At 48.3% G+C, this 25,504-nt stretch overlaps 1 protein-coding gene across 5 annotated transcripts in view; it reads right to left on the bottom strand.

Moving 5' to 3' along the window:
- The window catches only part of CDC14B (cell division cycle 14B), a 78,379-nt gene that overhangs the window by 31,627 nt on the left and 21,248 nt on the right, over nucleotides 1-25,504 (bottom strand). For 2 of the 5 annotated variants that reach the window (XM_075277768.1, XM_075277778.1), the window contains exon 1: nucleotides 3,404-3,587. The exons of the other annotated variants lie outside the window; for them this stretch is intronic. In XM_075277768.1, the coding sequence (XP_075133869.1) occupies nucleotides 3,404-3,452 (49 nt within the window). In that variant the 5' untranslated portion in view covers nucleotides 3,453-3,587. Of the gene's footprint in view, nucleotides 1-3,403; nucleotides 3,588-25,504 lie in introns of those variants that run through there. 5 annotated transcript variants of the gene reach the window in all.

The following is a 25,504-nucleotide window of genomic DNA, read 5'->3' as shown; positions in this document are numbered from 1 at the left end:
GCAGTCCGAGGGTACAACAGTGTCAACCTATACTATCCGTCAGCGTCTGAATGAAAAGGGACTGTATGGTAGGATACCCAGGAAGACCCCACTTCTTACCCAGAGACATAAAAAAGCCAGGCTGGAGTTTGCCAATTTGGAAGAATGTTCTCTGGTCAGATGAGACAAAAAGTAGAGCTTTTTGGGAAAGGCATCAACATAGAGTTTACAGGAAAAAAAAAAAAAAAAGGCCTTCAAAGAAAAGAACACGGTCCCTACAATCAAACATGGCGGAGGTTCCCTGATGTTTTGGGGGTGCTTTGGGCCTCTGGCACTGGACTGCTTGACCGTGTGCATGGCATTATGAAGTCTGAAGACTACCAACAAATTTTGCAGCATAATGTAGGGTCCAGTGTGAGAAAGCTGGGTCTCCTTCAGAGGTCATGGGTCTTCCAGCAGGACAATGACCCAAAACACACTTCAAAAAGCACTAGAAAATGGTTTGAGAGAAAGCACTGGAGACGTCTAAAGTGGCCAGCAATGAGTCCACACCTGAATCCCATAGAACACCTGTGGGGGAGAGATCTCAAAATGGCAGTTTGGAGAAGGCCCCCTTCACATCTCAGGGACCTGGAGCAGTTTGCCAAAGAAGAATGGTCTAAAATTCCAGCAGAGCATTGTAAGAAACTCATTGATGGTTACCGGAAGCGGTTGTTCGCAGTTATTTTGTCTAAAGTTTGTGCTACCAAGTATTAGGCTGAGGGTGCCAATACTTTTGTCCGGCCCATTTTTGGAGTTGTGTGTAAAATGATCAATGATTTGACTTTTGAATTTTTAAATGAGGATATTAATACCAAAGAGTTTGTGCTTGCAATCATTTTCTGGAAGAAAATGAGTATTATCTGACAGAATTGCAGGGGTGCCAATATTTTTGGCCAACACTGTATGTGTTACCGTATAAGAAAGCCTGTGTGCGCATCCAGGAGGGCAGAATCAGCGTAGAAGATAAAGGCTGATGGCCTGATCACATTGGCTACTGAGTCTATCTCTGAAAAACTAACACTACATGGGTTTCACCATCATTCTGAATGGATGCCTCCTTGGTGGCATTCTGGTGACAGACTCCCTTTAATATGTTCAATTTCAGGTATGGGGCTGTAATCTGTATTTGGTACATGTGAATTTTATCCATATACATTACAGGGGAGAAAGTCACAGTATTTCCACAATTTGAAGGCCCAGATGTGGCAAATATTTCTCATCAGGAAAAAGCAGTATGCTGCAGATTTTCAAAGCCTCATCAATATATATTGTACTGCAATTTACTGTGCATCTGCAATGCATAGATCGACAGCCAACAGGTCATATATGAAATCAAAATTTGGATTGAATCCAAACAAACTGCTGTTTAAACATTGCCTTAGATCCTTCACATGCTTATTTGTGGTATAATATAGCCATTATCTGAATCATTTAGAACAAACATTCTTTCACTAATTTTTATAAAGGCAGACTGAATGACTAGGTGGATTTTATACACCTGTGGAAACAGAACTGAATGAAAATACGAAAAACTGTCCGCCAAGAGCTTCCTAGCAAGTGTCTCCTTGGATAAGCAGCTGCACACAAGCCAAGTGCTTACGCTTCCCTATCTGGCAATTTGATGGTCAAGTCTGAGATTATCAGTGGCAAGACATTATCTGACTGACTACATTGTAAACTGTAATGTTTGGTGGAGGGAGGGCTAATACTATGGGGTTGTTCTTTTCAGGTTGGCCTAAAACCCTTATTTCCTTCAACATACTGAAACATTTTTTGGACAACTGTAGACTTTTTCTGGACCAGCATGACTGTGCCACATAAAGCAAAGTCCATAAAGACATGATTTGGGTAAGATTGGTGTGGAAGTACTTTACTGTTCCTCACAAAGCCCTGACCCCAACCCTACTGAACACGGTTGAATTAGAATGGAGATTGTGAGCCAGGCTCTCTCTCCCAAGACCAGTGTCTGACCTCACGAATGCTCTTTTTGATGAATGGGCAAAAATTCCTACATATACACTACAAAATCATGTGGCATAGCTTTTCAGAAGAGAGGAAGAAGTTTTAAACTACAAGAGGGTCGGGGGCATGAGAGTTACAAACTCCCTATTAATGCCTAGGGATACAGCTGATGAGATTTGAGATGTCAAAAGCTGATGTATGCGTGTCTGTATATGTATAGCAGGTGTCTTAATACTTTTGTTCTTATAGTGTACATCTTTGCACAATGTAAAAACTATTGAAAATTATACCTTACAAATAGAAAGTAATGTAACCCTGGAATGAGACTAAGGCTATGTTCAGAAATCTGGTCAATGGAGTCCCTCGGGTTCAGTTTACGTCAAAGAACAGATCTGTTCCGTCAAAGAATCAGGACAATAGAAAAACAGAAGAATGGAAATAACGCCACAAATGTAAACCTAGCGCAAGAGTAGAATAGCGTTTTCCTAAGCGAGCACTGAATACAAGGTTACTATTGAGTTACAAAGTGTACACAACTCTCACCAGAAGTGAATATAACTGGTGTTTACACAACACTACAACAAAAGGAAACATTGAGCAAAAGAGGAACATGGGGCTAATGTTAGGTGATATACTTATTACACATGACCTCAGCTGTGTGGAACTATAAACGGAGGGGGATTTCATATGCAGGGCTACCTTTTATACATCACTACATTGTGAACCAATGTTATATTGACCGTGGTTGCTTTGAGCTCCACAGAACAAACATGGAAAACTCCATCCCCCCTCCCCCCGGGTCATAGACAAATATGGTCAGGGTGGTTCATTATTAGTCATTTCTTATGGAAAAATTGCAGAGTCTAGCGCCAGCTTCACTATGGAAAAGATGTGCCTGAATGTTGCATGAGGTGGAAAGAAGAATGACTGCACGTATATTACAGACTGTCCTTGCATAGACATGGGTATGGAGGACAGTGGTCAGAAAAGTGCACTGTTATATCATGTGTGATAGAGTCAAACTGAAGACATTCTGCCACCACAACAATCCAAAGCAAAACACACAGTAACTGTGTACACATTACAGGTTGTGAGGAGTGCCCCAGGTCACCATACATGTGCAGATGACCTTTACTACAAGGGAGGGACAGGAAGAGGCAGCCAGAGCTGGCCTGTAACCATTCACCAGGGGTCTCAGGGATAGACAAGAGGCAATCCCAAAGCAGCTTATCTGTCCTCACTGCAAACTGCAGAAGTAAAAAAGGCATGTGATTGGTGTCTGCAGAGGAGTGACAAGGCTGGTGGGGGTTATACAGTCACCAGCCATCCCCCTCTTCTAACTCGCACACTAGGTGTAAGGATATGGGGTCTTTCCCTCTCACACAGGCTATGACAATGGCAGCCAGCCAACACTGCTTACCATCGAACACCTCCACCGCACCGGGCGGGAGCTCTGGCTCGTCCCCCATGCTGAGTAGTAGAGGCTGGAGAGTGGCGACAGCGGAGAATGGAGGGTTAGTAGGTGTGACGGGCTGGCACAGGAGCTGCCAGCACACAATCTCCGGCCATTCAGTCCTCCCGCAGATCTGTGATGACTCTGGTGCCGAGCCAAGTGCTTAGTAGTGAGAGGAAGCTTCCGCTTTAGTCCGGGCAGCTAGTGAACTGCGCCGCTGCACGACAGAAACTTTCCTCACTCGCTGGGCATCTGTCTTGCCAAGAGCGGCTCAGGACTGCAGCGCTGCCCGCACACACTAGTGAGCACCAGTCCAGTTTGTTATGGATCCCAACCTGGCAAACAAGGAAAAGTAAGGAGGACGTGGGCTACTCTGTGGCCCCGCCCAGTGTCCGATCCTTACTAGCTGATTGGTCACCGCGCCAGCCGTTGTTAAAAGGAATGCGGCTCGGAGCCAATAGAGAGGGGCCAGAAGTTTAAATGCCCAGAGAGCATGCTCCGCCCCCTCCACAAGCACTGCGTACTGACAGGGCGACCCGCACAGATAGCGCTGCGCCGTACATTCAGCTCCCAGACTGACGTTATCAGTCTCAGGTCTCCTAGAGGTAGCGCTACTGAACATGCCTAATGTGCTCAGTGTTTACAACCTGTCCGGAAAACCCTATGGATACGCCTATTCACACAGTACAGATTTCTTTACCATTTTAAATCAGAATGTTAAAGCTAAAGCCGAAGAAGTCCCCACTAGTATCCTGTACATAGGTCATCAGTATGGAAACAAAAGCGATTTGGGGCTGGAAAACCCCTTTAGGCTGAGGCCCCCATAGCTTATAATGGCACATTGCTACAGCACCCACACTCGCCGCTATGGTTCAGGACTGGTTCACATCTGCGTTCCACATTCCGTTCGGAAAGTCCACTTGGGGATCCGCCTAACGGTGCCGAGAGTTAAAAGCAGTTGGCTAAGAAACCACACGGACCCCATAGAGTATAATGGGGTCCATCTGTTTTCCACTCAAGTCATGCGGAGAGAAAGGGTGCATTCACACAGAGGAAAATGGCGCTGAATTTGGTGTGGAATCCGAGTCAGATTCAGCGCTAAAAAAAAAAAAGTAGTCTGCTGAAAAAGGAACCCATTGAAGTCAATGGGAGGCTTTTTTTCAGTGTCATTTTCCTCCATGTGAATGCACCTAAAAGTGGTGCTGCAGGACTTTTCTCTCCACATGACTGGAATGGAAAACAGACGGACCCCATTATATTCTATGGGGCCCATGTGGTTCTTAGCTAACCGCTTTTTAATGCATGCAGTATTCCGTTCAGGGAAGGGGGGGGGGGGTGTCCACAAGCGGACTCCCCGAACACAGATGTGAACCAGGAGTTGCATAGCAAGTGAGCAGCACGGCTTGTGGTATGTATACAATACTGCAAGCTGTGCCGTTTCAGTACCTGTGATCTATAGGGGTCCCAGATGACAGAACTCCTCAGATCTAATATTGATGGCCATCAGTATTACAAACTGGATAACCCCTTTAAAGGGGTTGTCCCACGTCGCATACTCGCTAGTCTTCGCTGCAGTAAATTCTTCTGTCTTCCGGCTTTGTTGCGTCATTGGTGGGGGGGGGGGTTACATATGCAAAGCCAGCGGCGAGAAGTCGCTTCTATGCCGCTGGCCCTGCGTGGGCGCTGCCGATGCACTACGTATCGGACATACAGCCTTCACAATGTAATACAGACCCGGCATCTGCTGTAATAGAGAGGCGGATGCCGGGGAGTGTAGACGCCGGCACAGGTGAAGCCAGCAGCGGCAGGAGCGATGCTGCTATTCCGGAGGGGGGGGGGGGGGGGGGCGGAGGAGCAGAATAGCAGCATCGCCATATGCAGCTGCCATATCACACATATGTGGGACTCTATCAGCAGGATTTTGCTGATAGAGCCCCTTTAAATGATTAAAAAGCTGAACTTGGAGGTGGTGAAAAATATTGGCCACCTTGACTTAGGGCTTATTCTCACCACCATGTTCTGTCTGTTTTTAATGGACTGACTACAGCCATATAATGAGTTGTGATGCAGTGAGATCCTGACTGTCCGGATCCCTAAAATATAGAACTGCCAGCTTTGTCAATTTAGTAGTGCACCAGCAGTGTTGGACTACGATGTCTAGGACCCACCCTACTCCTACTGGCATACAAGCCATGAAGAAAAAAAAAACAAAACAAAAACTGACACACACCACCTTTCCTGACCTGTCAGAATGATTTCAGTTTTCAGGAATAAATGGTGCCAGAATTCTAGACTAGTAAGGACCTGGCGTGGAACACCCTGGAGCAGGGGTAGGGAACGTATGGCTCTCCAGCTGTTGCAAAACTACAACTCCCAGCATGCATACTGGCTCTGCTGTTCTGGGAACTCCCATGGAAGTGAATGGAGCATGCTGGGCGTTGTAGTTTCACAGCAGCTGGAGAGCCAAAGGTTCCCTAGCCCTGCCCTGGAGGATGCGCCTAATTTATGACAAGGTGTGCTTTTACTTCAGTCACTTATAACTTCGGCATATCACAGTAAAGCCCCTTACAGATGACTGTGTGCTATCTGGGTTATTCCCGGATAGCACACGGCCCTATTTATTTTGTGGGTACACATCACCATGAATTACATGGTCCCATGTGTGTGCCGAAGAGTCATATTTGTGTACAGAAGGCCATAGGAACATACATATTTAGCTATTCAGATATTGTGCTATACCATACTTAATGGGGTAAACCAAGTACTCTGGAAAGCTTACTATTTGTCATCTTTTCAGTTAGCCATTGAAAAGCTATCAACTACTGAAAATGATCAATTTATATCTACTGGCTAATATGGTACAAAGCTATATATTTTCACTCACCCTGTGTTAAAGGGGCTCTATCAGCAAAATCATGCTGATAGAGCCCCACATATGCGTGCATAGCCTTTAAAAAGGCTATTCAGGCACTGTAAAAGTTAAATTAAACTACCCCGCCGTTTTAAAATAATAACTTAAAAAAGAATGTGATCTACTTACTGAAGGTGCACGCTGGGCGGGCATTCAGGGTGCGCCGTCTTCTTCTTCCCCGCCTCTTCTTCCTCTGACGTCTTCGGGTCCCGTCCTCCTCCGGCGCTTGCTCGCGGACACTGACAAAAAAAAATAGCCCGGGCGCATGCGCAGTAGCACGCGGCTTCTACTACGGCTACTGCGCATGCGCCCGGGCTATTTTTTTTTATCAGTGTCCGGTGCGCCGGAGGAGGACGGGACTCGAAGACGTCAGAGGAAGACGAGGCGGGGAAGAAGAAGACGGCGCACCCTGAATGCCCGCCCAGCGTGCACCTTCAGTAAGTAGATCACATTCTTTTTTAAGTTATTATTTTAAAACGGCGGGGTAGTTTAACTTTTACAGTGCCTGAATAGCCTTTTTAAAGGCTATGCACGCATATGTGGGGCTCTATCAGCATGATTTTGCTGATAGAGCCCCTTTAACACTCTAGGCCTGTTCCAGGTCCGAGAGAGGTAGTTTGCCCTGTGTTCACACTGTAGACCTATCCAGGTCCAAGAGAGGTATGTTTATTTAGTGTAGGTTCCCATCTAAATAAGGTCGCCTTGTCGGGGCAAGTGGGCTTCATATGGTTTGATCAAATATGTAGAACAAAGAACCTCTAAATTGTATAGCATATTAGGTGTTTTTATTATATGCCCTTGTGCTGTGTGCCCTGCATTTTTGTGTGTATATATATATATATATATATATATATATATATATATATATATTACTTCACAGTGAGCACCTGTACACGCTGGGATGTGCAGCCTTAACTTTTTTTGTTGTCTATCTATCTATCTATCTATCTAAAACCCCCTCCCATCCAAAAAGCTACAAACACAGCATACTACCTGTCCCTGAAGCTCCAGGGTTCTCCCAGGGCGAGCCAGTTATGCAGCTCAGCTGCTTTCTTGCTGTGGAATTTCTCTCCGGCTGAGACATCCTGGTTTCCTTCCACTGAGGCCACTGTTTGGCCTTAGTGGTCACATGCCATGGGTACTTCCACTGGAAGGCAAGAACAGAGCTGCAGGACCAGGTTGCGCGTGGAGGAATAGGAGAATCGGGGACCCGAGAGTATTTTTTTTCCCCACTTCCCCCAACCTAATTAGTAAACAAATAAAAATATCATACTCACCCTTCCCCGATGCCTACAAGCATGGATTGGTCTACTCGGTCCGTTTGATGTTCTCTGGCAGAAGTCCCTGCCGCATATGACCGTTGAGGCCTAATCAACAGCTTCATCAGACGGGATCCATGAAGTAACAGCCAGCGAGCAGTTTGAGAAGACGTTGGAGCAGGAATACTGGACTTCGTAGGGAGGACATCGGAGCACCAAGGACAAGAGAGAATGATTCCCTCCCCCCAACTCCTCAAGGCCTATTTTAAAAATTAATTGATTTGCCTTTACAACGTCTAATATTATTTTATACCAAATGTCTGGCATAAAACGTCACCTTGGATTTGCGACTTTATAAACACCAGTTGCAGTATAAATTTGTGGCAACTGATGTTTTAAAAAAGTGGAGAATATATTGCAAAGATTTAGTGTATACTTGGTGGCTACATAGTCACACAGAGTCTTTCTTGTTGCTGGGCTTTTGACTTGTGCAGTATGCCATACTTATAGACTGTTAAATGAGAGGGCATGTATAGCTCTTTCCTTTTTTTAAAAAAATCTATTGTGCTACTGACCTGAATAGACAGGACATAAAGAGGCCCTTTAACTGGCTGTGCTGCAGACCCTGCCGCATACTAATCTGTCCTACTTCAAGCAGTGATTACATTACATCAAGGTAATTGGGAAGATGTATTGTGATAATTAGGAGATAATCTGATGTCACAGGCCAGTCACAGCGACATTAGAAAAAATACTCTATTAAGTTTCAGAGTAGCCACATTCTCTGACAGCTTCAATGAAATGCATTCATAATCTACAACAGATTTCTTCATTAAGCTGAAAAGACTAATAAAACCACCTCCTCACTTATTGTAGTTGATACCTTTAATAATGGCTAACTAAAAATGATGACAGATTGCGAACTTTTGGGATAACTAAAATGTTCCCTTCATCAGGTTGGGAACATTTTAGTTATCCCGAAAGCTTGCAATATGTCATCATTTTTAGTTAGCCATTAATAAAGGTATCAACTACTGAAGACTCCTCAATTTTTTTTTTTTTTTATATTTACTGGCTAACATGATACAAAGATATTTTTCCTTATATGAATGGACTGTCAGAGTTCTGCTTGGGTTTCATACCAGAACCTTAACAGGAACTGTCACTTCTAGAGATGAGCGAGTAGTGTTCGATCGAATACTACTAGCTGTTCGAAGTTTAAGGTTCGATTCAGAACCAGCGTTGATTGGCAGAATGCTACAGTATACATTCTGCCAATCAACGCTGGTTCTTCTCTTACCTTTCTGAAGTCTTCTCCACGCTCCGTCCCCGCGTCTTCTTCCGGGTGGAATTCACTCTGCCTAGGCATCCGGCCTAGGCAGAGCCGACTGCGCATGTGCGGGCATGCACGCGCAGTCGGCTCTACCTAGGCCGGATGCCTAGGCAGAGTGAATTCCACCCGGAAGAGGACGCGGGGACCCTGCGTCGGGAAAAGACTTTAAGCAGAATCCAGCCCGACCGTCACTCGTGGACTTGGTAAGTATGATTTTATCGAATGTTGCGTACCCCTGAAACAAGCATTTCCCCCCACAGACTATAATGGGGTTCGAAATCCGTTGGAACAGCTGAACAGTGTGCGGCTGTTCGAATCGGATTTCGAACCTCGGACATTTTAGTGTTCGCTCATCTCTAGTCATTTCATCAAACAGATTCTCTTCAAATCCCGCGCCTGCGTAGTAGCGCTTCCCTCCGGAGCGCTACTGCGCAGGCTCACTCGCGAACTGCCATTAAGTAAAATGGCGAGTGAGCCTGCACAGTAGTGCTCCGGAGGGAAGCGCTACTACGCAGGCGCGGGATTTGAAGAGAAGAAGCCTGAAGAAGACACGGAACCAGAGGGCGTTACTACAAGAAGACAGAAGAGGCAGGCGTGCCCGAAGCTGACGTCGCTTCGTTTATCCCCGACCATGGTGCACGTTCGGTAAGATTTGCATATAGGTTTTAATGCTTGTATTTAAAAATGGGACCGGGATTTAATATAACATTTACGGTGCCTGAATAGCCTTTTTAAAGGCTATTCACGCATATGTGGGGCTCTATTAGCATAATTTTGCTGATAGAGCCCCTCTAAGGTACTCTGGTGCCAGATATACAGATCTGTTGCAGTGAAGCAAGGTGTTCTGACCTTAGCTTCAATGCATGCAATGCACATACTTGGGGTCTTTCTGCGGACTCAACTTAGTGGATTCAGGACCTCTTCAAACTTTTATTGCTACACACACCAACAGTAGTATGCTAAATAAGTTTGCTTAATGGCATATTAACAGTTTAGTGGTCCCAAACCAGCTGACAGGTTCCTTTTAAGGCCATGAAAGATGCAGTCACATTACCATATATACATGAGGCTAAGGCATTGCTTCAAATTAATTGCTTACATATATAACAGTGAGGAATTGGGAGTAGATTTTAAAAATTTAACGGTAGAATTTAATTTAACCCCTTGCTGTTGGAGGAATTTTTAAATTTTCATATTCACTGCCCATCTTCCAAAGCCCATAAACTTGTAATTTTTCCGTTCTCAGAGCCATATGGGGGCTTAATGTTTATGGGACAAATTGTTCTTCATAAATGGTAATATTTATTATTCTGTATAATGTACTGTGAAGCTGGAAAGAGATTCATAATTGGGTGGAATTGAAGAAAGTGCATTTGTACGACTTTCTTACAGGCTCATAAAGCAGCCCCGCATACAAATGAATATGAGACAAAAACAAAAAACAGCACCGAGCTGTATATAGTGAAGTACTGTATAATAATTCGAAAAGAGCTGGTAAGATATCTTCTCACCTTGGATGGTTGTGACCACAACCGCTTTTATAGGCTTTTGAACCACTTAATGAGGGGGGTTCTCTCCCGGGATAATGAGACTGCAGGATCCTGTACCACCCTTGGTGTCAGTCGAATATTTAGAAGAGGACCGGAATACAGATAGGATCACCGCGCTCAGTGGATGAATTAAAAGTGCTTTATTTCGATAGAAGAAACAACGCGTTTCGGGCATCTGTGCCCTATCTGTATTCCGGTCCTCTTCTAAGCATACAAATGAATGGCAGAGAAGCCTGGGAGACTTCAACATCATGACAACAGGACGCCAGCCTCAGATTCTGGCGGCACCTCCTGGCAAAATGACGCCTTGGTCAACTTTGACAGGCACCGGGGCCCTTAATGCCCATCATCAGTGCGGGCACTGACTGCAGGTATTAGTTCCAGGTCTCTGCTATATAATATTCGGGCCCAATGTTTGCTGTATAATACATATTTAAATACTAGACATCCTCCGTAGCAATTATGGTGGATTTTGAGAAGTAGTTAATTTATTAAAGGGAGTGATATGTGAATTAGCATTTATTGAAGGATGCAGTTTAGTTGGAGTTGGTAGAGATGTTGACCAGCCCTCTAGAAGTAAATGCATTAGAAGACTCAAATCAAACAAAACAGGCTTTATTGGCACGTCCGAATAGATATTTGGCATTGCCAAAGTTAGTAAAGTGTGGTGGGGGAGTTGGACTCGGGGTTGGGGGGAAGTGGTGGGTATGGGTGGTTGATTTGGGGTATAACAGTCCTTAATATACTGATCTACCTGCTTTTTAATTTTAGACCCAATGATCTCCAGGATAGGTAGGCCATTGACTTGCTACTGTACATTCCAGGGAGATACATACCAGCAATTTCACAGCAGCTAACCCAGCATAACTATGCAAAGTTTGTCCCCGGCCTTCAGGAATTTCCAGAAATGAGAACGTATTCGTGGTATATAAAGAATGGATATGACTTTTGTATCCAACAATTTCCCAAACACTAGAGCTCTGTAAAATTCTTACTATCCACTGTATGAGAGCTAGAAGAAAAAAACCAGAAAGACCAGCTCTACTAGTTTCCTCACATACTATTCGCAGACTATAAAGTCTTCCACAGGTTCACCTATCTCTGTATATGAATCATTGGGAATTATTCCATCCATCTCCCAATCCAACACTCAAATAGAGAAAGAGAAGGAGCAGTCCAAGTCTTTTGTGATTAATAGAAACATTTCCCTGAGCAGATAAAAGAACATCACAACCAGGGACAAAAGGCAGCGAGATCGTAAATCACGTACTGCCAAAATTGGACACTATTCCGGTATTGCTTGCATCATAATTATGGAGCAAAATCAATTTTGCCAAATTTTATACACTTTACTCCAAAAAGGACAGTTGTCTGTATCTTGCCATTTTTTATTTCTTGTTTATACAACGCTAACATAAACTAGCATAAATCGCAGCACTTTACAGACATGGTCATGCCTTGTAGGACTCACAATCTAAATGAATAGACCATAAAGTCTTTGGCATCTGGGAGAAAACCTACAGAAGTAAAGAACATACAAAATTTGTGCAGAAGTTTTTTCTTCCCCCCCCCCCACTTTCAGAGTGGCTAAGGCTGAGGCCCCACATTGTGGAAATGCAGCTTTTTTTTGTTGCAGATTTTGCTGAGGTTTTTTTTTTTTGGCTCAAATGAAGGAGTAGATTGAGCAGAAGGGAGAAGTATTAGAAGCTTCCTATATATTTCCCATTCCTTTTGTAGCCATTTTGGGCTTAGAAAACCGCAACAACAACAAAAAAAAAAAAAAAAAAAGAAGCAGCATTTCCACAAAGTGGGGCCTTAGCCTAAGAAGGAAAGATAACTTCGTTGAGCTATAAAATGCACCGCATTTATTAAGGTCATGGACAGACTCGGTGGTAAAAAGGTGGTATAAAGAGGGGAAAAAGTGACTGATAGATTTGGCACATTTTCTGACTGCCCCATTGATATGTATGCTCTCTTATGCTGCCTATACCCAAAAATTTTTAGCATCTTTTATGGCATGTGGTGCCAGTGTTATGTCTACCAATAATGCTATCAGCTAGGTTGGAAAATTTCATCCATAGTCAAACAAAAATGCAGGTGTATGGCATGATCAAATTTGGCTGGTCATTTGCCACTTTGTACAAGTCCCTTGATTTGACTGTCCAGGTAAGGCTAGGTTCACACCTGAGCCGAGTCTATTACATGTGGGGTACTGATGGGTCCATTACATAATTGTTAACGAAAGTTCTAAACAAAGCCTTATTTTATTAATATTTATAAGTGATTGCTACTTTAGGGGTACTCTGTTGGGAAATTTAATCACCAGGAGTTACTTCGCTTGAAAAAGGTTGAGAACTATTGATACATACTGTGCAGGGCAAGTAGCAGAAAATTCAGTCCCTGGTTGTGAGCTACAGAAGCAGCATTGTACATCTGATCACTACAGGGGCCGGCTCTCAGCCCCCACAATCAGGTGTTTATGACCTATCTGGAAGACTAAGCTATTTATAGCCAAAGGGCTTGGCCCCTTACAGATCAATATAAAGAGACCAATGTTTTTGTTTGTATAATAAAAAAAATATATATAAAAATAAAAATTCCAATATACTTTTAGAATCAATTCCTCACTATTTTTTAAAGTCTCTGCTTGCTTTCATTCACATACGGAAGCTGTCCCCTATGCAGTGTCTCTGGGGAATAGGACGGAGACCCGGCGGGCAGACACGGGCGCAAGTGTGAACACCCCCTCAGTAGTGGTGTGAAGTTTACTATGTTTTTCTAAATATTAGACAAGTTTAGTAAATCTAGCTCAGTGTTTCAAACAAAAACCTTCCATGAAAGATCCCGATTCCTGGGGCTAAAAGATATAACATGATGGACTATTATCGGTGGATTACAACAGAGGTAATGAAAGTTTCTGATCCGAGTAGTTATTACACGCACTTAGATAATGCCTTCCTGATGTTTATCAGATTACATAACCAGGTTTGTTCACAAAGACACACGTGAGATTTGTTGATCTATTAAATCGAATGCTAAAGGAACATGTGTCCTATTATTACTCAGCTTTAAATAACCATCTGATTATGTAAAACCAATAACATTACCGCCTTTTCACATCCTTGATAAACTGGTTAGAAGACATGGATACTTGACGATAGTCACTAATACAAAGAACCATGTGACTATGTTGGAGGTGCATACTGCAGTAACATTTATTCAGTCTGCTTTCCATAGGACCTCGTGAGAAGAGTTATGAGATATTTTATACATAAAAGTCACATAAAGGAATGGAAAAGCTAGAAATAAAGTAACATGAAACAAGCAGCTCAAACTATACAAGTGTTCATCCAATTGGCTTTTCCTCATAGTGCAAATTTCCATTATATAGCTGTCCGGTTTGTAAAGTGCAGGATTATTAAACCATTACTTTGTTATGTTACTTATAAAACCTGTGAGAGGATTCTGCCCAGAATTTGCAATCCCCTCAATCTCCTTTCACTTACAATATCTTCCCCACCATTATCTTTAAGGCTCATTTACGCAGCCATATAACCAATCCTTTTTTTTTTTTTTTTTTTTACAGAACCATAATGGTCCACAAAGACTCTACTGTACCTATGCACTCTTTCAGATTTTATATTGAGGCATTTTTAGTCACTTGTATATACACTCACCGGCCACTTTATTAGGTACACCTGTCCAACTGCTCGTTAACACTTAATTTCTAATCAGCCAATCACATGGCGGCAACTCAGTGCATTTAGGCATGTAGACATGGTCAAGACAATCTCCTGCAGTTCAAACCGAGCATCAGTATGGGGAAGAAAGGTGATTTGAGTGCCTTTGAACGTGGCATGGTTGTTGGTGCCAGAAGGGCTGGTCTGAGTATTTCAGAAACTGCTGATCTACTGGGATTTTCACGCACAACCATCTCTAGGGTTTACAGAGAATGGTCCGAAAAAGAAAAAACATCCAGTGAGCGGCAGTTCTGTGGACGGAAATGTGTTGTTGATGCCAGAGGTCAGAGGAGAATGGCCAGACTGGTTTGAGCTGATAGAAAGGCAACAGTGACTCAAATAGCCACCCGTTACAACCAAGGTAGCAAGAAGAGCATCTCTGAACGCACAGTACGTCGAACTTTGAGGCAGATGGGCTACAGCAGCAGAAGACCACACCGGGTGCCACTCCTTTCAGCTAAGAACAGGAAACTGAGGCTACAATTTGAACAAGCTCATCAAAATTGGACAATTGAAGATTGGAAAAACGTTGCCTAGTCTGATGAGTCTCGATTTCTGCTGCGACATTCGGATGGTAGGGTCAGAATTTGGCGTCAACAACATGAAAGCATGGATCCATCCTGCCTTGTATCAACGGTTCAGGCTGGTGGTGGTGGTGTCATGGTGTGGGGAATATTTTCTTGGCACTCTTTGGGCCCCTTGGTACCAATTGAGCATCGTTGCAACGCCAAAACCTACCTGAGTATTGTTGCTGACCATGTCCATCCCTTTATGACCACAATGTACCCAACATCTGATGGCTACTTTCAGCAGGATAATGCGCCATGTCATAAAGCTGGAATCATCTCACACTGGTTTCTTGAACATGACAATGAGTTCACTGTACTCCAATGGCCTCCACAGTCACCAGATCTCAATCCAATAGAGCATCTTTGGGATGTGGTGGAACGGGAGATTCGCATCATGGATGTGCAGCCGACAAATCTGCGGCAACTGTGTGATGCCATCATGTCAATATGGACCAAAATCTCTGAGGAATGCTTCCAGCACCTTGTTGAATCTATGCCACGAAGAATTGAGGCAGTTCTGAAGGCAAAAGGTGGTCCAACCCGTTACTAGCATGGTGTATCTAATAAAGTGGCCGGTGAGTGTACATGGGTATTGTGCCCAAAGGCATTGCTTCTAGAAGGGAATGTCTCTGCACACACAGCAACACACTGAGCTTAAGACTTCATGTGGAAGAAGTATTGCTCTATATTAAGGAGCGATACAGTGTAACTGTAGGACAAGCTCCTTAAACAGGACTATTCTGTATGCATCATCCCTGGAAAAACCAAAAAGCTGCATAAGGGTATATTAACGTAAGATAAGTCATCTGTACTAAACATCACAGGCTGGCCCAAATCCACAGATTTCTATTTTTGGTACCTCCTGATACCAGGAGAAATGCTACAAGACGCCCATCCAGTCAATCATTGGCAGGTTCCCGCTATAACCAGTGACTGGCCGTATGGGCATCTCAAAGCATGTTACCCCATGTGTTAGGAGACATAACTAAACGGAGGTCAGTTGGTATTTGAACAGTATGTAAGGATCGTGGAAACATGGGTACATTTTAATTATTTTTATTAATTACTTTATTTTTCTGGCACTAGAAAGCCCCTTTAAACCAACAACCTCAGCAGCATAACATGAGTCTAAGGGCTTCCACCTCCTGACATTTAGGAAGATTAAATCCTATTGTCTTTCTCATGCAGCTGTAATGCATCTGGATTTTCCAGACCGTATAACTACAAATCCATTTCCAACCTTGGGTATAATGACCACAACTCACAGCATCACTGATCCCCAGGATGTTGTAACTTAGGGACACGAGACTCACCGTCAGACATCATTTCGTTTGATACCCTGAGGCACAAACTAGAAGTAGATCCTAAGCAGAGAAGAATATGAAGGAAACCCTTTCTTCTCAGAAAGATTAGATCTAATCCAGTTTGTAGTTTCATTTTATTCAATAAACCCCGCTAGAGTTAACATGTACATCTATACCCTATCATTCTTAACGCTCTCACAAACTTGTTTGGCAGCTGTATGTATGGGTGAGGCCAATAGGTGCATGCCTTGTGCATCATTTGTACAGTATGTGCCACATGTTTAACATGTTTTCCTGCTAGTACCAGGCCTGTCACACATCATAAAAGAGGTTTTACAAAGGGACAAAAAGGTCACAAGAGTTCATAAGATATAATATGTATTTTATTTCCAGCCAGGACAAGGTTTTCTGGTGCCCAAAGCAGAAAATTCAGATTGAGATCCCACCTCCCCACATCCTCAGTCCCAAACGATCAGTGTAAGGGTGCCTTCACACGGAGTTACGCTCGTGTAAAATGGATAAAATGCATGGAGCGCAACTCTGTGTGAAGGCACCCTAAGAGTGCGTTCACACTGAGGAAAATGGCGCTGAATTTGGTTTGGAATCAGTGCCAGATTCAGTGCTGAAAAAAAGTCAATGGGAGGCTTTTTTTTTCAGCTCTGAATCTGACACTGATTCCACACCATATTCAAGGCCATTTTCCTCTGTGTGAACACACCCTAAGCCTACAGGCTGAAACCCCTAGGGTACACACCGGTTGAGAACTGCTGCCCTGGAGTACTTATCTATAATATAAATTCTCTACAGTTTCCATCACCTCAAAGCACAACTCGTCCCTCATCACATATTTATAGTACGGTCCACTAGTTCTTGTTTCTTACTTTCCCCACACTAATTTTAGGGTTTCTCTTTAAATTCATAAATTACCAGTACAGGGCAACCTGCACATCCTACTACCCCTCACCCCACAGTTTACAATTTTTTTTAGCTAAGAGATGGAAGATAATGCAATTTCTGAATATTGTGCACGGCCAACAAAATCTGTGAGGTTATGTTAGATGACAAATTTATAACCCCCTCCCCATTCTGTTTAATGAACACCAAGTGATACGGCTTTCTAAATGCTGTACGCTAAATTACCCACTATTAGGCTAGGTTTAGACAGTGCTTTTTTGCTATCACCAGTTTCTAATTGTAGTTATGCCTAGCACATGTTAGTATACATCTTATCTGTATTAAGCTGAAAATCTCTGGTGTACTGGTTGTTAGTATACTGGTATGATGCATAGTAACATGTGCTAGTCACCACTGCAATGTGATTAGACACACGAGATCACAGGCACATACCATTAGACACCTGCACCTGGAACAGTTCAGGACCATCCGTTGAGTAAATATGTCTGCAGTCCCTTTCTAACTCTGTAAGGATGTATCTGCAGCGAGATCCGAGGTCTCACCGTCTATAAATATATACTGTATATATGTGTGGTTTCCGGGCATATCACAGCCAGTCACAATAATGTCTGGCACCTACTAACAAACTCCACTGGCTGAAGCGCCGGTCTCCCCCTTGTCAGCCTCTCTGAGAGATTAGCATGTCTGCCTCCTCATCAAGTACAACTCTGGGCAAAACTTACTGACAACTGATCATGTAGACCAGGCATGTCAAACTCAGGGTACCCAGAGGGCCACATGAGCAACAAGAGGTTGTTGTGAGGGCCACACACAGCAGCTAATGTCACACAAGTATTTTAACAGCAGTCATGAAAACAAGATATGAAGTAGTAATATGTAACAGCAACATATATTTGCAGTGCGCAACAGCAACTAATATATTTAACAAAAATACAGCAATTAAAAACTAAACATTTATTTGCTATCATTTTTTTCAATCCTTTTTAGTGTTTTGTCCTGAAGCTTGACACCTCTTTGTGCTAACAATTGTTGGTATATCAGGCTGAAATGACAACGCAGTGCCTACTTTGATCAAAGCTGATGAGTGGTGATCAGTCAGCCTTGTTCTCTGAGAAGATTTTGATAGTTTCATAAAAGAAAATTATCTGTTTACATATACACCCTTCATCTGCCCCCAGTTTCATGTCCCCCCTCCATCTCTGCCCCCAGTTTCATGTCCCTCCCTTCTCTGCCCCCAGTTTCATGTCCCCCCTCCATCTCTGCCCCCAGTTTCATGTCCCTCCCTTCTCTGCCCCCAGTTTCATGTCCCTCCCTTCTCTGCCCCCAGATTCATGTCCCCCCTCCATCTCTGCCCCCAGATTCATGTCCCCCCTCCATCTCTGCCCCCAGTTTCATGTCCCTCCCTTCTCTGCCCCCAGATTCATGTCCCCCCTCCCTTCTCTGCCCCCAGTTTGATGTCCCTCCCTTCTCTGCCCCCAGTTTCATGTCCCCCCTCCATCTCTGCCCCCAGTTTCATGTCCCTCCCTTCTCTGCCCCCAGTTTCATGTCCCTCCCTTCTCTGCCCCCAGTTTCATGTCCCCCCTCCATCTCTGCCCCCAGTTTCATGTCCCTCCCTTCTCTGCCCCCAGTTTCATGTCCCTCCCTTCTCTGCCCCCAGATTCATGTCCCCCCTCCATCTCTGCCCCCAGATTCATGTCCCCCCTCCATCTCTGCCCCCAGTTTCATGTCCCTCCCTTCTCTGCCCCCAGATTCATGTCCCCCCTCCCTTCTCTGCCCCCAGATTCATGTCCCCCCTCCATCTCTGCCCCCAGATTCATGTCCCCCCTCCATCTCTGCCCCCAGATTCATGTCCCCCCTCCATCTCTGCCCCCAGTTTCATGTCCCCCCTCCATCTCTGCCCCCAGTTTCATGTCCCTCCCTTCTCTGCCCCCAGTTTCATGTCCCCCCTCCATCTCTGCCCCCAGTTTCATGTCCCTCCCTTCTCTGCCCCCAGTTTCATGTCCCTCCCTTCTCTGCCCCCAGATTCATGTCCCCCCTCCATCTCTGCCCCCAGATTCATGTCCCCCCTCCATCTCTTCCCCCAGTTTCATGTCCCTCCCTTCTCTGCCCCCAGATTCATGTCCCCCCTCCCTTCTCTGCCCCCAGTTTCATGTCCCTCCCTTCTCTGCCCCCAGTTTCATGTCCCCCCTCCATCTCTGCCCCCAGTTTCATGTCCCTCCCTTCTCTGCCCCCAGTTTCATGTCCCTCCCTTCTCTGCCCCCAGTTTCATGTCCCCCCTCCATCTCTGCCCCCAGTTTCATGTCCCTCCCTTCTCTGCCCCCAGTTTCATGTCCCTCCCTTCTCTGCCCCCAGATTCATGCCCCCCCTCCATCTCTGCCCCCAGTTTCATTTCCCTCCCTTCTCTGCCCCCAGATTCATGTCCCCCCTCCCTTCTCTGCCCCCAGATTCATGTCCCCCCTCCATCTCTGCCCCCAGATTCATGTCCCCCCTCCATCTCTGCCCCCAGTTTCATGTCCCTCCCTTCTCTGCCCCCAGATTCATGTCCCCCCTCCCTTCTCTGCCCCCAGTTTCATGTCCCTCCCTTCTCTGCCCCCAGTTTCATGTCCCCCCTCCCATCTCTGCCCCCAGTTTCATGTCCCCCCTCCCATCTCTGCCCCCAGTTTCATGTCCCCCCTCCCATCTCTGCCCCCAGTTTCATGTCCCCCCTCCCATCTCTGCCCCCAGTTTCATGTCCCCCCTCCCTTCTCTGCCCCCAGATTCATGTCCCCCCTCCATCTCTGCCCCCAGATTCATGTCCCCCCTCCATCTCTGCCCCCAGTTTCATGTCCCTCCCTTCTCTGCCCCCAGATTCATGTCCCCCCTCCCTTCTCTGCCCCCAGTTTCATGTCCCTCCCTTCTCTGCCCCCAGTTTCATGTCCCCCCTCCCATCTCTGCCCCCAGTTTCATGTCCCCCCTCCCATCTCTGCCCCCAGTTTCATGTCCCCCCTCCCATCTCTGCCCCCAGTTTCATGTCCCCCCTCCCATCTCTGCCCCCAGTTTCATGTCCCCCCTCCCATCTCTGCCCCCAGTTTCATGTCCCCCCTCCCATCTCTGCCCCCAGTTTCATGTCCCCCCTCCCATCTCTGCCCCCAGTTTCATGTCCCTCCCTTCTCTGCCCCCAGATTCATGTCCCCCCTCCCTTCTCTGCCCCCAGATTCATGTCCCCCCTCCATCTCTGCCCCCAGATTCATGTCCCCCCTCCATCTCTGCCCCCAGTTTCATGTCCCTCCCTTCTCTGCCCCCAGATTCATGTCCCCCCTCCCTTCTCTGCCCCCAGTTTCATGTCCCTCTCTTCTCTGCCCCCAGTTTCATGTCCCCCCTCCATCTCTGCCCCCAGTTTCATGTCCCTCCCTTCTCTGCCCCCAGTTTCATGTCCCTCCCTTCTCTGCCCCCAGTTTCATGTCCCCCCTCCATCTCTGCCCCCAGTTTCATGTCCCTCCCTTCTCTGCCCCCAGTTTCATGTCCCCCCTCCCTTCTCTGCCCCCAGATTCATGTTCCCCCTCCATCTCTGCCCCCAGATTCATGTCCCCCCTCCATCTCTGCCCCCAGATTCATGTCCCCCCTCCATCTCTGCCCCCAGTTTCATGTCCCCCCTCCCATCTCTGCCCCCAGTTTCATGTCCCCCCTCCCATCTCTGCCCCCAGTTTCATGTCCCCCCTCCCATCTCTGCCCCCAGTTTCATGTCCCCCCTCCCATCTCTGCCCCCAGTTTCATGTCCCCCCTCCCATCTCTGCCCCCAGTTTCATGTCCCCCCTCCATCTCTGCCCCCAGTTTCATGTCCCTCCCTTCTCTGCCCCCAGTTTCATGTCCCCCCTCCATCTCTGCCCCCAGTTTCATGTCCCTCCCTTCTCTGCCCCCAGTTTCATGTCCCTCCCTTCTCTGCCCCCAGATTCATGTCCCCCCTCCATCTCTGCCCCCAGATTCATGTCCCCCCTCCATCTCTGCCCCCAGTTTCATGTCCCTCCCTTCTCTGCCCCCAGATTCATGTCCCCCCTCCATCTCTGCCCCCAGTTTCATGTCCCCCCTCCATCTCTGCCCCCAGTTTCATGTCCCTCCCTTCTCTGCCCCCAGATTCATGTCCCCCCTCCCTTCTCTGCCCCCAGTTTCATGTCCCTCCCTTCTCTGCCCCCAGTTTCATGTCCCCCCTCCATCTCTGCCCCCAGTTTCATGTCCCTCCCTTCTCTGCCCCCAGCTTCATGTCCCTCCCTTCTCTGCCCCCAGTTTCATGTCCCCCCTCCATCTCTGCCCCCAGTTTCATGTCCCCCCTCCATCTCTGCCCCCAGTTTCATGTCCCCCCTCCCTTCTCTGCCCCCAGTTTCATGTCCCCCCTCCCTTCTCTGCCCCCAGATTCATGTCCCCCCTCCCTTCTCTGCCCCCAGATTCATGTCCCCCCTCCATCTCTGCCCCCAGATTCATGTCCCCCCTCCATCTCTGCCCCCAGATTCATGTCCCCCCTCCATCTCTGCCCCCAGATTCATGTCCCCCCTCCATCTCTGCCCCCAGTTTCATGTCCCCCCTCCATCTCTGCCCCCAGTTTCATGTCCCTCCCTTCTCTGCCCCCAGTTTCATGTCCCCCCTCCATCTCTGCCCCCAGTTTCATGTCCCTCCCTTCTCTGCCCCCAGTTTCATGTCCCTCCCTTCTCTGCCCCCAGATTCATGTCCCCCCTCCATCTCTGCCCCCAGATTCATGTCCCCCCTCCATCTCTGCCCCCAGTTTCATGTCCCTCCCTTCTCTGCCCCCAGTTTCATGTCCCCCCTCCATCTCTGCCCCCAGTTTCATGTCCCTCCCTTCTCTGCCCCCAGTTTCATGTCCCTCCCTTCTCTGCCCCCAGTTTCATGTCCCCCCTCCATCTCTGCCCCCAGTTTCATGTCCCTCCCTTCTCTGCCCCCAGTTTCATGTCCCTCCCTTCTCTGCCCCCAGATTCATGTCCCCCCTCCATCTCTGCCCCCAGTTTCATGTCCCTCCCTTCTCTGCCCCCAGATTCATGTCCCCCCTCCCTTCTCTGCCCCCAGATTCATGTCCCCCCTCCATCTCTGCCCCCAGATTCATGTCCCCCCTCCATCTCTGCCCCCAGTTTCATGTCCCTCCCTTCTCTGCCCCCAGATTCATGTCCCCCCTCCCTTCTCTGCCCCCAGTTTCATGTCCCTCCCTTCTCTGCCCCCAGTTTCATGTCCCTCCCTTCTCTGCCCCCAGTTTCATGTCCCCCCTCCATCTCTGCCCCCAGTTTCATGTCCCTCCCTTCTCTGCCCCCAGTTTCATGTCCCTCCCTTCTCTGCCCCCAGATTCATGTCCCCCCTCCATCTCTGCCCCCAGATTCATGTCCCCCCTCCATCTCTGCCCCCAGATTCATGTCCCCCCTCCATCTCTGCCCCCAGTTTCATGTCCCTCCCTTCTCTGCCCCCAGTTTCATGTCTCCCCTCCATCTCTGCCCCCAGTTTCATGTCCCTCCCTTCTCTGCCCCCAGTTTCATGTCCCCCCTCCATCTCTGCCCCCAGTTTCATGTCCCTCCCTTCTCTGCCCCCAGTTTCATGTCCCTCCCTTCTCTGCCCCCAGATTCATGTCCCCCCTCCATCTCTGCCCCCAGTTTCATGTCCCTCCCTTCTCTGCCCCAAGATTCATGTCCCCCCTCCCTTCTCTGCCCCCAGATTCATGTCCCCCCTCCATCTCTGCCCCCAGATTCATGTCCCCCCTCCATCTCTGCCCCCAGTTTCATGTCCCTCCCTTCTCTGCCCCCAGATTCATGTCCCCCCTCCCTTCTCTGCCCCCAGTTTCATGTCCCCCCTCCCTTCTCTGCCCCCAGTTTCATGTCCCTCCCTTCTCTGCCCCCAGTTTCATGTCCCCCCTCCCATCTCTGCCCCCAGTTTCATGTCCCCCCTCCCATCTCTGCCCCCAGTTTCATGTCCCCCCTCCCATCTCTGCCCCCAGTTTCATGTCCCTCCCTTCTCTGCCCCAAGATTCATGTCCCCCCTCCCTTCTCTGCCCCCAGATTCATGTCCCCCCTCCATCTCTGCCCCCAGATTCATGTCCCCCCTCCATCTCTGCCCCCAGTTTCATGTCCCTCCCTTCTCTGCCCCCAGATTCATGTCCCCCCTCCCTTCTCTGCCCCCAGTTTCATGTCCCTCCCTTCTCTGCCCCCAGTTTCATGTCCCCCCTCCCATCTCTGCCCCCAGTTTCATGTCCCCCCTCCCATCTCTGCCCCCAGTTTCATGTCCCCCCTCCCATCTCTGCCCCCAGTTTCATGTCCCCCCTCCCATCTCTGCCCCCAGTTTCATGTCCCCCCTCCCATCTCTGCCCCCAGTTTCATGTCCCTCCCTTCTCTGCCCCCAGATTCATGTCCCCCCTCCCTTCTCTGCCCCCAGATTCATGTCCCCCCTCCATCTCTGCCCCCAGATTCATGTCCCCCCTCCATCTCTGCCCCCAGATTCATGTCCCCCCTCCCCTCTCTGCCCCCAGATTCATGTCCCCCCTCCCTTCTCTGCCCCCAGTTTCATGTCCCTCCCTTCTCTGCCCCCAGTTTCATGTCCCTCCCTTCTCTGCCCCCAGATTCATGTCCCCCCTCCCTTCTCTGCCCCCAGTTTCATGTCCCCCCTCCATCTCTGCCCCCAGATTCATGTCCCCCCTCCATCTCTGCCCCCAGTTTCATGTCCCCCCTCCATCTCTGCCCCCAGTTTCATGTCCCTCCCTTCTCTGCCCCCAGATTCATGTCCCCCCTCCCTTCTCTGCCCCCAGTTTCATGTCCCTCCCTTCTCTGCCCCCAGTTTCATGTCCCCCCTCCATCTCTGCCCCCAGTTTCATGTCCCTCCCTTCTCTGCCCCCAGTTTCATGTCCCTCCCTTCTCTGCCCCCAGTTTCATGTCCCCCCTCCATCTCTGCCCCCAGTTTCATGTCCCCCCTCCATCTCTGCCCCCAGTTTCATGTCCCCCCTCCCTTCTCTGCCCCCAGTTTCATGTCCCCCCTCCCTTCTCTGCCCCCAGATTCATGTCCCCCCTCCATCTCTGCCCCCAGATTCATGTTCCCCCTCCATCTCTGCCCCCAGTTTCATGTCCCTCCCTTCTCTGCCCCCAGATTCATGTCCCCCCTCCCTTCTCTGCCCCCAGTTTCATGTCCCCCCTCCCATCTCTGCCCCCAGTTTCATGTCCCCCCTCCCATCTCTGCCCCCAGTTTCATGTCCCCCCTCCCATCTCTGCCCCCAGTTTCATGTCCCCCCTCCCATCTCTGCCCCCAGTTTCATGTCCCCCCTCCCATCTCTGCCCCCAGTTTCATGTCCCCCCTCCCATCTCTGCCCCCAGTTTCATGTCCCTCCCTTCTCTGCCCCCAGATTCATGTCCCCCCTCCCTTCTCTGCCCCCAGATTCATGTCCCCCCTCCATCTCTGCCCCCAGATTCATGTCCCCCCTCCATCTCTGCCCCCAGATTCATGTCCCCCCTCCATCTCTGCCCCCAGATTCATGTCCCCCCTCCCTTCTCTGCCCCCAGATTCATGTCCCCCCTCCCTTCTCTGCCCCCAGTTTCATGTCCCTCCCTTCTCTGCCCCCAGTTTCATGTCCCCCCTCCATCTCTGCCCCCAGATTCATGTCCCCCCTCCATCTCTGCCCCCAGTTTCATGTCCCCCCTCCATCTCTGCCCCCAGTTTCATGTCCCTCCCTTCTCTGCCCCCAGATTCATGTCCCCCCTCCCTTCTCTGCCCCCAGTTTCATGTCCCTCCCTTCTCTGCCCCCAGTTTCATGTCCCCCCTCCATCTCTGCCCCCAGTTTCATGTCCCTCCCTTCTCTGCCCCCAGTTTCATGTCCCTCCCTTCTCTGCCCCCAGTTTCATGTCCCCCCTCCATCTCTGCCCCCAGTTTCATGTCCCCCCTCCATCTCTGCCCCCAGTTTCATGTCCCCCCTCCCTTCTCTGCCCCCAGTTTCATGTCCCCCCTCCCATCTCTGCCCCCAGTTTCATGTCCCCCCTCCCATCTCTGCCCCCAGTTTCATGTCCCCCCTCCCATCTCTGCCCCCAGTTTCATGTCCCCCCTCCCATCTCTGCCCCCAGTTTCATGTCCCCCCTCCCATCTCTGCCCCCAGTTTCATGTCCCCCCTCCCATCTCTGCCCCCAGTTTCATGTCCCCCCTCCCATCTCTGCCCCCAGTTTCATGTCCCCCCTCCCATCTCTGCCCCCAGTTTCATGTCCCCCCTCCCATCTCTGCCCCCAGTTTCATGTCCCCCCTCCCATCTCTGCCCCCAGTTTCATGTCCCCCCTCCCATCTCTGCCCCCAGTTTCATGTCCCCCCTCCCATCTCTGCCCCCAGTTTCATGTCCCCCCTCCCATCTCTGCCCCCAGTTTCATGTCCCCCCTCCCATCTCTGCCCCCAGTTTCATGTCCCCCCTCCCATCTCTGCCCCCAGTTTCATGTCCCCCCTCCCATCTCTGCCCCCAGTTTCATGTCCCCCCTCCCATCTCTGCCCCCAGTT

This window comes from Leptodactylus fuscus, chromosome 1 (genome assembly GCF_031893055.1).
Source record: "Leptodactylus fuscus isolate aLepFus1 chromosome 1, aLepFus1.hap2, whole genome shotgun sequence".
NCBI lineage: Eukaryota > Metazoa > Chordata > Amphibia > Anura > Leptodactylidae > Leptodactylus > Leptodactylus fuscus.
The sequence above is the reverse complement of the archived record's forward strand: the minus strand, read 5'-3'. Positions and strand labels throughout refer to the sequence as shown.